The 12,849-nt window shown below is 41.5% G+C and overlaps 1 protein-coding gene across 1 annotated transcript in view; it reads right to left on the bottom strand.

Moving 5' to 3' along the window:
- PPP4R4 (protein phosphatase 4 regulatory subunit 4) overlaps positions 1 to 12,849 on the bottom strand; it is a 102,877-nt gene that overhangs the window by 10,559 nt on the left and 79,469 nt on the right. The window contains exons 14-19 of the mRNA XM_062181266.1: positions 12,662 to 12,844; positions 8,170 to 8,275; positions 6,183 to 6,330; positions 2,204 to 2,348; positions 660 to 701; positions 492 to 566 (exon numbers count right to left, since the gene is read on the bottom strand). Coding sequence (XP_062037250.1) covers positions 492 to 566; positions 660 to 701; positions 2,204 to 2,348; positions 6,183 to 6,330; positions 8,170 to 8,275; positions 12,662 to 12,844 — 699 coding nt within the window. The remainder of the gene's footprint in view (positions 1 to 491; positions 567 to 659; positions 702 to 2,203; positions 2,349 to 6,182; positions 6,331 to 8,169; positions 8,276 to 12,661; positions 12,845 to 12,849) is intronic.

A 12,849-nucleotide genomic window follows, 5' to 3' on the forward strand; every position in this document is an offset into this window, starting at 1 on the left:
TGTGTGTGTGTGTGTGTGAACTAAATGTAAAGTTCAGAAGTGAGAAGCATCACATTGGAAAACTCGAGTCACTGGATAGGCTCAGCAGATGAAAGGAGATGAGAAAGACCCAGTGACACTGAAGATGGAGCAAAGAAATTGTTCGCTTTGAGGAGCACAGGCTTTAAATAAGAAGCCGTGGTACGACAACAAAGGATCGAACTTCAGTAAGAGAGAGAAATCAGAACGGAACATGCCCCTACATCAACAGCGGCCCAGATCAACCCCAGTGGGGTTAGGGCAAGACATAAATTGGCAGATTCAATAAAATGAGGTTCTCAAATGTGATTCTCCTTCTAGTTTATAAAAAATTTCAGGAAACTGGGATTCTTCTTTAGTCAATGAACAAGAAATAAAATAAAATTGATAATGAATATTTTTAAGTTTAATAGCAAAGCACAGTTGATTCTTCTCAGAAAGGAGTGTATGTTGTGCATGTGAGAGCAACATACCATTTCCAAAAGAAGCAGCTCTTCTCTTTCTTTCTCTTGATCCAACAAATCTTTCTCATAAAACTTTTTCTGAAACTGAAGTTGAGAATGAAATTGCACAACATTAGTGGCGTGCTTCCGCCAACGTCCAAGTATCTCAGCCACATCAGGTGACAAAGGCCTACTTACGGCGTCCATGGACATTTCCATCCTGTCCAACTCCAAGACAGTCTACAGAGAAAAATGCTGTAGTCACTGATGAGTAACTAAATTAAATCAAACAATAATTTCTCAAGGAGACACTTTTTCCAGAGGGAAGTTCTGTATATAATACACACACACACACACACATATATATATAGTGTCCCATTTTAAAATGAAATTACTCTCCATTGAAAAACAGACTAGAGTCAACTATTCCATTTTAATCCCAAAGCTCTGTATATCTTCCTTGCAAGTCCCTGTACTAACACCTCAGTTTTGTAAACATCACACTACAGAATCTTTATGGGACAAATTGATGTCATTGTGTGAAACGTACTGAAGAGTTGTTCTCCAGAATATTCCACTGCAGATGAATAATTTACTAACTTAATTATATCTGTGTTGTATCTGTGGGGCTGGTCTGTATTATATCTTGAATTAACAAGTTCTCTTAGAAAAGTTAATAACCCTCTCATGGTTACTATCTTGATGAATTAACTCTATCACCTAAACTTCTTATTTTAATAATAAGAACAGAAATATCTGATAAAAATAACTATGTGTGTGTGTGGGGGGGGGGTATGTGGGTGTTTAGATTTAAATGGGCGTCCAACACAGAGTATTTCTGGATATTTCAGCTGTGGAAGAGGAATGTACATTTCAGCAAAATAAAATTATACTAATTAATACTAAGTTATCAGATCACTTTATTAAGAAGTTCTTCATACTATCTGACAATGATCTCTAGGGAAGAAATCTGATGCTACTTTATACCACATTATGAATTAATCTCTCTCACTACAAATAAATGCTCACAACTGTGTTAAGAAATTCACAGATTCACAAAAGTGATCACTTTTAAGTGATCTGCTCTTATAAAAATATTAATTATATATTTAGTATAAAGAGCTTTTGAAGATTATAAAGTATATTAAGGTTTGATCTCAACCCCAATTTTTACTGTATTAGTTTTCCATTATCCCAAAATATCCGCATAACTTCTCATGCTAAAACAAAACAGAACAATAGTAGCCATAAAATACAACGTTCTGTTATTGTAAAAGACACATGCTCAGGGGTAGGAAAGAGATCTGTGTTCTAGCTCTGGCTCTGCCCTTACTCACACACTGATCTTTCTAGATGGAGGGCGACCACACATCAAACAACTTCCTCAAGTGTGCAGGGCTGTGCTCCTAGGAGATGCAGCGCTCCCGACTTCCCCGACAGAGTTGCACTGGACTGTGGTCAGCTGTAGACACAGCCTGGTGGACGAAGCACTGACTGTGACTTGGAGAGTGCTGACTGAGCACCCCACGGCCAGCTCTCCCTGGTGGGGCTCTACCACCCACAGTGGTAGCTTAGTTCGTATCCAGCTGTGGGAGACACCAGCCGAACCCTCCACTACCTGCCCCACGCCAGCCCGCGTGTTCACATACAGCTGCCCCATCCAGCTAGAGCGGACAAGCTTGGACTGACGCCATCTCCATGCGGGCGCTTGGTGGCAGCTGGGTGGCAAGAGCGCTACTTACTCTTTTCACAATAGCCAGAACATCTTTGTCTTTTTCTTGACACAGGAGTTTCCTCACACACATTTCTAACTGCTGAAGCAGGTGCTTATCTGCAGGAATCTTCAGAGTAGATTTCACTTTGGGCAATAGGTAGCAGAGTTTCATTCTACAATAAATTATTTACCTTCGAGTGAATTCAATAGCTATGCAGACTGGTAACAGGAAGCTAAGAGAAAAGTCAAGTTTTAGATAGTCCCCGAGTTCTGTATTCATGTACCAAGCGTTTCTGGAGTGCCTCTCCATGTCAAGCACTCGCTGCTCTGGGTGTGGAGGTGCCACGGAGACTCAAGGCAATAGGATCCTCTCCCCTGGTGAAACTTACTCTCTAGCATGGGACTTGGGACGCAGGAGAAACAAGCAAAATGCCAACAGACAGAGGCAGGCGCTCTGGGGAGGAAGATGAGCGAGTGCCCGCGGAGGAGGATTGAGCCAGCTGACAGCAGGTGGTCAGAGTGCCCATGAAGGTTTCGCTGGAGAGAGGACCTTTATGCAACAACCTGAAGACAGTTGGGGGATGAGCGATACGAATATTTGGAAGAGGACAGCACAGGGGCAGAGGGGGAGCCTCCCTCAAGGTCACCCCAAATTAGCCAACTGGCCTAAATTAGTAAATTGGGCACAGAGTGGATGTGAGACTAGCAGGAGACACTGGAGGGTAGCAAGAAGCAGGCCTTGGTAAGGAGACTGGCTTCTATTTTCAGGGCCAGAAGATACCACTAGACAGCTCTCCGCAGAGGGGTAAAATGACCTGATTGAACATTTAAAACATCACCTGACTGCTGTGTCGGTGTTAGTCTGACGGTGGTAACAGAAGAGAAACAGCGTAGGGGGAAGGAGCTGGGAAAATTCAGGCAAGCGAGGGGGTGGGCTGAGCCAGGGAAGCGGCCGCAAGAAGCGGTGGGGAGTGGTTGGATACTGCATCCATTCGGAAGCAGCCTTTGTGCAGAGGGACTGGAGGCGGGTGGTGGAGAGAAGGGAGTTGAGGTTCTGGCCTGGTTTGAAATAGCTGTTGACAGAGATGGAGAAGACCACAGAAGGGGCATAGGCAGCTAAGGAAGACGAGGATTTCGTTTTGGACAGATGAGGTCTAATGTGTCTATTAGATATTAGATATTCTGTGCAAATACTAAATGGACAACTGGCTCAACGAGTCTGCTGGCCACAGTAGAGGCCCTGGCTGGAGACAGAGCCAGGAGCCTTCAGCATGTAGATAAGCCACAGACTACAGAGAGCACCAAGGCCGTTCATGCGGTTGGAGAAGAGAGAAAAGTCCGACACTACCACCGTCGAGGGGGGTGACAAGGAACAGAGAAGGGAGCTGAGGAAAGCCGGGAGCTCCCAGGAAGTCCAGGAAAGCGAAGATCTCTCCAGGACCCGGGAGTGTGGAGGACATGTGCTTTGCTACCTAAACCTCTCCTCCCTGCCAGGGCCGGTTCAGGGGGATGCCAGGTGGCTGGCCAGGCTGTGTGTTCAACCAGACGAGGGCTCTCACGTCATTATTTTTTCTACTGCAAACCCAGAGGCAGCCAAAACCCACTTAAAGTCTCCCGGATGCTGCCTTGATGAACCTTCCGTTGAGAAGTCTTCATAGAAAGCAGAATTAGCTTCTTATTCAAGCAACCAAGGTCAAGAGGTTCCTGCTCTAGGACTGCCCGCACTGTGGACAGCAGTGATGGGCTCCGCCTCGCCCAGCAGGCTCCAGGCTTTCCCGAGGCGAGGCGTCATGGCTCCCCAGAGGGAACCAAGTTCATTTCCAGAAGATGAGATGGCCTGAACACCAGCAGTCTTTTTCCAGCCTTGACTTTGTCTAAACTCAGTGAATTTAAATGTTAAGCATTTACTTAACAGCCTGTGCACACTTCCCTCTATACAACCCAAGCAGGCCCAGACACGTGCCATACGCCGAGTCAGCTCTGACAGACTCCTGGCCCCATGAGATTAGAGTTCTTACCTTCCCGGTAAGCCAAATTCTTTACGTTATCTCGGGTATCTATTCCTCGGAACACCTCATGAACAGGCACTAAGGAAACTGGTGGACAGAGAGGTTCCGTAACTGGTCAAACGACACACCAGGTAGCGCACACCTGGAATTTCAGCCTAAGCTGGGTGGGTCGGCAGCCCTCCCTCCTCACCTGCCTGATCCTACCACCCTCGCCTGTGATGACTCCTCTCCACCTGCACAGCCCCAGAACACAGTCAGTACATGGCGTTGCTGGACCTATTCCTGTGGCTGGCAGCCGCCCAGGCAGGACCGCGAGAACCGAGACAAGCTGGAGGACAGTGATCTCGTACCCCCAGAGCCCCACGGGTTCATGGAGAGATATGCAATTAATCTGCACCTGGCTGCCGATTGTTCTCTCTTAGTCACACGGATCAGAGCAGGGACGACTTCACTTTCTTCCTAGTTACTTCTGTCAACTGCTTGGTAAGTGATACTCCATCACACTGGATGTTGATCTCAACAGCAAGACTATGAAGCCATACTAGCTCACTGCCTCACCAGCTGCTCCTACTTAAAAGCATTAATATGTTTTACACATTGCCTGCAATGCATGCCAGTTGTTTATAAAAGATGAACATATGTCACACATACACACAACCAAATTTTGCTGGCATGTGAAAACAGCGGGGAGCCCTACAGTGCTGCTCTGGGAGCCTCAACCAACTCACTCGAATTGCATTTCTGTTGCAGATTTGAGTTCAAGTTCAGGACGGAGACGCCAAGCTTAGAACAGTCTAATGGCTGAAGGTTTATAATTCCCACTATCAAAGGAATAAGTAGCTCTTAAGTATGAATGCACATGTACTTTATGCCACTGAACTATACATTTAGAAATTATTAATATGGTAAATTTCACGTATATCTTACAATTTAAAAATGGAAACAGTATGCTTGTCTGGAAGAGAAAAACGGCAATATATATTTATACTATTTTAGTTTCCAAACAAACCATTTTCAGGCCTGTTCCAGCTCATTTAACAGCTAATGAAGTCCAAGTCTCATTCACAGGACTTCAGACCTTAGCCTTCATCAGACCAATTAATGATAACGAGCCATCCTTCTCCTGATGCTAACGTGTGGATCTGCCCTTAGTTAGATCAGTTAATGATATCCAGCCATCCTCCTGATGCTAACGTGTGGATCTGAAACCTGATGATCTGGCTGTTACCTGCCACTCTCTCAACCCAACAAAACAGAAGATCCAAGACAGTATTGAAAGATTGTGCTTCCAAGGCCTATTAACATTCCACAACTGAGAATACTCAGCTGTCGCTGTAGCACTATTCATAATAGTCAGAATATGCCATCAACCGAGACCTGACACACACACAAACGTTATACTGATTGTTCGGTCATAAAAAAGAATAAAATCCCTTTACTTGCTACACCATGGATGGCGGCAAGGACATTCTGTCCAGTGAAATGAGCCAGCACACAGAGACAAACACTAGATATTCTAACACCAAGAAGCTTAAAGAGGAGAGAGCAGAACAGTGATCGCCAGAGTGGAAGAGGGATCATTAGACGGTAGGAAGAGGAGACACGAAGAGACAGTGGGTTATCGAAACTCCCATTCCCAGTATTCTCCAGTACAGTAGGGTGAAAGCGTTTACAACCTATTATTTTACAAATTTTATACAGAACTAGAAAAGAGAAATTTGAAAGCTTCCAACACAATGATAAATACTTAAGGAAATGAAAATGCTAATTACCCTGATTTGATGTTTATACATCGTATATAGGTATTAAATTATCACACTGTACCCCATAAATGTATATACTACTATATGGCAATTTTTTAAAAATGATCTTAGGAATTTCAAAGCAAGCATAAACTTTTCACTTGATTTTTAATTGCATAAGAAAAGATTTTATAAATAGTTACTCTAGTAGGTCTATAAGACACGGTTTTGAATATTTGTTCAGACTAGTACATACCTCACATTTGCTACTGGATCGTGTGTCAGTTCAATAGCAGGTAGAAAGAAATATTTACAGAAAAATGATTTGGAAAAGATCTCTATGATAAATTCACAGGTATCCAAAAATCGAAGTCTATTCCAGTAACTTTTTCCTTGACCTAGTTCTAGAAACAGTAACAAAAATTATCAAGTTAATTGTTCCTACATGTAATTACATGTGACAAAATTAAACACACAAACTCCATGACAAATTTCTTTATACTACCAATTTGATTCACAAATACAATAGAGGCAGGAGAAACATCCCTGATCTGTCAACTCCAAAGCAATTAATGCCTTAAAAAAACACTAAAAAGTTTTATTAAACATCTCTTCAATCCAAATGCATTTATTAACTAGTGAATGACTATACCTTAGTACTTCTGATGACTCACCGTGCGCTAAGTACTTTACACATACTATCTCATTTAACCCTAAAAAGCAACCCAAGCAAACGCACACATTTACCCCTCCTAAAAGGTAAGAATGCTGAGATTCAGAGAGGTGAAAGTCACGTGACTGGCCAAGTATAGACACAGAATTCAAAAGCAGGGCTGTATTAGTAAAATGTTTTAATAGCCAAATTAATTTTTTGCCTTAAAAATGTTTTGAAGTGTAAAAAGTCATATGTAAACAGTATTACTGACAATAATTCAGTCATTACTCGAAGAATAATTTTCTCCTTTTCATATAAATATTCAAAAGCAAGATAACATTTAAAGCCACACAGAACCTTCTTGCAAAATAAAACTTATTTTAAAATGTCAGTCCTACCATTAGACAATGAAATCTCAAAGTAGATTACAAGAAAAGAGGCTAAAGGATACTGAACATAGTTTCCTTACACGGGCTTTTTTTTAAAAGTGCTCTAAAAGTGACAATCTATACTTAAAATGGTAAATTCCAGTAACAAAAAAATCTTATTACCTGCCATTCTAGATAACAGAGTTTAATTAAAAACACTATGACATATAGTCAAAGCAATTGTACAACAATTAACAAATTCACTAAGCATAAGAGTATTTCAAAAGTTTGTGGACAAATGAAATGAAATGAAATGAAAAGATAATGTTCATTTTCCATAAACTTTTTCAAGCTTATGTAGTGTGCCACTATTTTTAGAATTAAAATTTTACCTAAACGTCTTTGCCTTGATTTAGCCCTTAACAAATTAAAAGAAATTTATATTTGCTAATCGACTTAGTTTCTTAAGGCATTATAAAGCATCGAGGCTCACCAGATCCACATTCATACATACTCATGGGCACTGCCAGCTCTTTCCAAAGGAAAAACCCACATTCTGTTAATTTTGTTAATCAGGACCATAAATGAATCGTTATATTAATAGATATTCAATTTATGTTTTAGTTTCAAACCTATCACATCAGGCTAGAAATTAGGCCTCTACTGTAAGTGCACATATTTCAGTTTCTCAAGTATTGAAATTCACAAAAGAAGGCTCAAAGTAATCAAAGGCTTTCATTGCAGATCTGATCCCACATCCAGATTCCTAAAACAAACAAAATTAACCTACAAAGGTCAGATAAAGGCATATACTAGTTATTTACCAAGATCAAGCTAATTACTTATGACAATGATATATACTATAAGTGACACCTAACTAAAGCCAATGAGACAGGGCAGGCAGGCTCTTAGCCTAGTTGTTGAGACACCCCATCCCACACTGGAATACCTGAATTAGATTCCTGGCACCAGCTCCTGACTGCAAAACCTGGGAAGGCAGCACTGGTGGCTCAAGCAATGGGTCCCTACCACACACTTAGGAGACCCGGATAACACTGTTGGCTGCCAGCTTGGGTCTGGCCAGGCCCTCCACCAGCCCCTGCCATTGAGGCATCTGGGAAGACAACTAGTGAAAGGAAGTATTCTTGCTCTCTCTCCCTCTCTCTGTGCCTCTCAAATAAATAAATAAAAATTCAAAATAAGAAAAAATGATTACTTACGTTCAATTAATTTTTGAATGACCTCTTGTCTCTGTTCTTGTTTACGGTTGTAACGTAGAAAAATGCAGAGAGTTCGTGAAGCTGCCTTTTGAACAGGTAAGACATTCTTAAAGAAACAAATAAGAACGACAATTACAGCCTAATATTATATATTTTGGACAAATTGGCTCTACCAAGTCAACTTTAAGTTGGTTAAAAGAGGAATGTTTGCTGCCTGTCGAGTCACATGACGTCTATCATCCTGGAAGTGTCTTCATAATTTAACGTTAACATCGTTCAGACAAGTTGATCGACACATCACATGACAAAGTTAATTTGGCATCATCACGCTCAAATCGTCGAGATTTCACTCTTTATTTCCTTGTCATCTCCTCTTAAGTGACATGCTCCTCAAATACACTTCAGCACCCATTCTTGTGGCCATTCCCTGGACTCTGTCAGTCAGTCAGTCACTGAACACACCATGTATCAGGTGTATCATCAAAAATAACCCAGAGACCCCACTCTGCAGTCCCTCTGGCTTAGTTCTGGTTCTTCAACCTCTATGTCAATCATTGAGATCTTTGTCCATGATAAAATATGGAATCCAAAGGACACCATGTCAATCACTCTTAGCAATATTCCGGACCCCTTTGTTCTTTGAATTTCTGTAACATCACCAGACAGAACCTTAATTCTAGATGAATTAAATACTTTATCTTTACTGAGTTTGAGTTCAAACCATGTATTGGGCAAAAATCTTTCAACCAAATGTTTTGTGTCTACTAAAAATTCCTGTTCACCATCTGCATTCACATGTAAGTGGCAAATATTCCATTTCTGAAGACACAGACTATTATAGTGGGAATCCTTCCAGTACAATAGAACAAAATTTTACATTACTGAGACAGTATTGCCTGCATATTTTATATAAGCTATTTCTATCCTGTTGGGTACTAGTTCTTCTGGTGTTTTTAAAGTGTCGAATGTAACAGGAGAATATCTGCTGTGACTTAGAACAGAAAATGTAAGGAATACAGATGATCAGAAACACAACTGAGCTTAAGAGAAATGGACTTTAGATAGCGAATTAAATAGAAGCATGATATTGCTTTCTTTCATTTTGTGTAGAGTGATTGCCATATGCAGACAAACTTGTCATAAGAAAATATGTACATTTTATACATCACATATATTAAGCCTTATAGTATAAGTTCAACATTATTTTGGGTTAGAAACCAAAGATAAATGTAATCATTTCATAAACATAAAAACTGTCTTAAAGAAGTGACCATTTGCGCACAAAGAATAAAGACTACAATTGATTAAAACATCATTTAATATTTTTAAATGAGTCTAAAAATAGGTAAAGTAAAAAGAAAAATTAATTTGTCACCTTATAAGCGGCTATGCAACAACTCCTAGCACTTAGAATTTATAATTAGAGTGAAAGAATTAAGAATTTATTCCGTCTTTACATTAAGAAATGTCCTCAGGCTAATCAAAGAACTCACGTGGATGAAGGAAAAGACATCTTCCCAGGAGAATGCCATCAAAATGCCCAAGAAGTGATGGAATTTTTTACATCACTCTTTCGCCAGTTCTAATGCAATAACTGATTCAAGCGAGAACCAGCAGCACATGGTAAGGCCAGGGGGACACTGGGTATTCGGAGCGGAGGCATCCCCTGCAGGTCACAATGCAGGCCACAGGGAACAAGTAGAGTCTGCAGCTCCAGCCAGTGCAGCTGCCGCCACCAGCACAGCCCCTCTAAGCTCACTTACAGGGGGACAACGGTCCAGATAGGATGAAACATGAAACCCACAGCGGCACTCACAGAGTGTTCTCAAGATGTTTAAGCTAAATCTCAGCACGCCTTTAGATCAAACGTGGAGTTTACACAAAATACAGAAAATACATGAATACTTAAGTCAACACCATGAAGAAGGAACCTGACAAAGAAAGGCTTAGAATGTTCTACAGGACGACTGCTCAGTCTCTTTTGCAACTCAGTGTCACAAAAAAAAAAAAAAAAAAAAAAAAGAGAAGTGGAACAATGGAAATTCTTTCATATTAAAATAATTCAGAAACCTAACTAAAGGCAAGGTATAGATCTTAGAAAGGTTCAATATGGGATATAACAACTGTAAAATACATTTGGGAACCTAGATATTAAAGGATTTTGAAGACAACTGCTAATTTTGTCACATGTCTCCATGACAATGTATATCCTATGAGAACAAGTCCTTTGTCTCTTCTGTTGGATCTAAAATTCTCCTTACCACCTTGCAAGAAATCAATAAATTGTACTGCACAAATGAATGAATATTATGATCTTTAAGTATGGAATTAAAATAAATAAAAATTTTTAAGATTTTATTTATTTGAGAGGTAGAGTTTACAGACAATGAGAGGGAGAGACAGAGAGAGAGGTCTTCCATCTGTTGGTTCACTCTCCAAATGGCTGCAATGGCCAGAGCCGAGCTTATCTGAAGCCAGGAGCCAGGAGCTTCTTCTGGGTCTCCCACATGGGTGCAGGGGCCCAAGGACTTGGGCCATCTTCTACTGCTTTCCCGGGCCACAGCAGAGAGCTGGATCGGAAGAGGAGCAGCCAGGACTAGAACCGGCGCCCATATGGGATGCTGGCACCACAGGCGAAGGATCAACCTACTGTACCACAGTGCCAGCCCCTGAAAATAAATCTTTTATATGTGTCTCCTCTTTGCAAATTGCACTATAATAATCATGTACTCCCTTGAAAGTGTGGAATTAGTTCCTTGTAAAAGAAAACAGTAAAATCTCTCAGGCTAAAGAGCACTCATTCACACTCTATATCATACATCATTTCTCTGTCCTGATAAGAGAAGCTAAGAATATGGAATAATTATGTATTAACTTCCTAAGTGCAAACCTGCTTTCTAAGTAATTAGGCTGAGAACAACAAATGAGATCAGACTGCACAGCACTTGTGAGCACCTGTTAATGTGTTCACTTCCAACTGCCTTCCAATCGATCCCCCCATCACTGCTCCGGAGTGTAAGCTTCGGTAGGGCAGGATTCTGCCTGTTTTGCCACCCCTCAATCTTCAGCTCTTAGAACAGTCCCTGACACATACTAGGCACTCAAATCAGTAACTGCTGAAAGAAATTCGCATAGTCTGTTTGACTTTATGCAAAATGTTCTACCTGGTACATTCATGCTATTAAGTGTAAAATACACACGGATGCTATTGTTGTCAACACTGCTTTTTAATATTGTTACATCTGGGAGTGGGCACTGTAGTGCAGCACGTTAAGCTGCCTCCTGGGATGTCCAGGGAGCCCTGGCTGCTCTGCTTCTGATCCAAGTTCCTGCTAACGTATCTGGGTAGGCAGCGGACGATGGCCCAAGAACTTGTGTCCCTGCCACCCGTGTAGGAGACTCAGACGGCATTCCAGATTCCTGCCTTCAGCCTGACCCAGCCCTGGCCATTGCAGGTATTTGGGGATGAACCAGTAAATGGAAGATGTTTCTCTCTGTCCATCTTTCCCTCTCTGTGTTATTCTGTCTTTCAAATAAGTAAGTAAATAAACAGGTATATAATTGCTACACTTACACTATAATGGTCAATCCCTTGCTTTTACTTTGACATGTGAAATAAACTTGTAAGAGTCATAGTTAATAAGAAAAATAGGCTTATTACTTTTTTACTTAAGCTGTAAGTGACATCAATTTTATTGATTTTTGTTTTGTAAATCTTTGAAGCTACTAGAATTCATCATCTACCCGTCACTGAGAACAAATATTGAGAGTTGAAACTGTATTTTGGTAGTTTGTAAAACAGAAACATTATCTGGAGCCTTTTTAAACTTCAAAAATGGTAACAGGATGTTATATTAAATGTAAGTGAATTATGAGTTAAGTACTCCTTTCTAGAAATATCTGTGAAAAAAAGCAGACAACTAACTTCATGCAGAGGTTTGAGTACACCCTGTTCTTGGACATCTCCTCTCGTCCTGATCTGTAACAGGACACCCATGGTTTAGGTACAGGTTTTGTCTGTTACAAAGCCACTCACTAGGTAACAAAGGAAAAGTAACCAAACTCATACAAAGGAGCTTAAGGCAAGCCCTGGCCACACAGCAGAGTGAGGCGAGACACTGATGCTGTAGGGACGTCAATAGTGCACGTCGGAGCAGGAATCACTGTCAAGGTCAGGGATCCTGTCAACTTTCTCTCCAGAAAAACATCAGGTCTGCAGGGTGTCGATTTCCACCACCCCACCCCACCCCCAGCAGCACCCAGAAGGGGCGAGACAGAGTACCACCTGTTCCTTCCCTCTCCAGCCAGGTAGGAGTTGATCAAAGGGAGGACCAGTGCAGGTGCAAAGGGAAAGCCGAGTTCCCTCCTCCGTGCACTGGACAATGACCTCCTCCCACCCAGCAGAACAGAATGAAATGAGGACAGCCAGAGTCTGGCAACCCCAGAACCAACCAGGAGTTAAGAAGAGTAAGTGGAAAGGTCCTGGGCTCACATTGGTCATCATGATTGTGAACATTCTCTGCAAGAAGCGATAATAGATCTGATCACTCGATATGACGTGTGGCAGACAGGCGTATTTCTGCAGCAGCTTCTCATGAGTTCTCCACTTTAAAGAGGCTGCCGCTCGCTGTTCAGCAGCTGTGAGTGCCGGAATCAAGTCAGGCAGCGAGGATAACTGGA

The sequence above is a fragment of the Lepus europaeus genome, chromosome 22 (genome assembly GCF_033115175.1).
Source record: "Lepus europaeus isolate LE1 chromosome 22, mLepTim1.pri, whole genome shotgun sequence".
In the NCBI taxonomy this organism is placed as follows: Eukaryota; Metazoa; Chordata; class Mammalia; order Lagomorpha; family Leporidae; genus Lepus; species Lepus europaeus.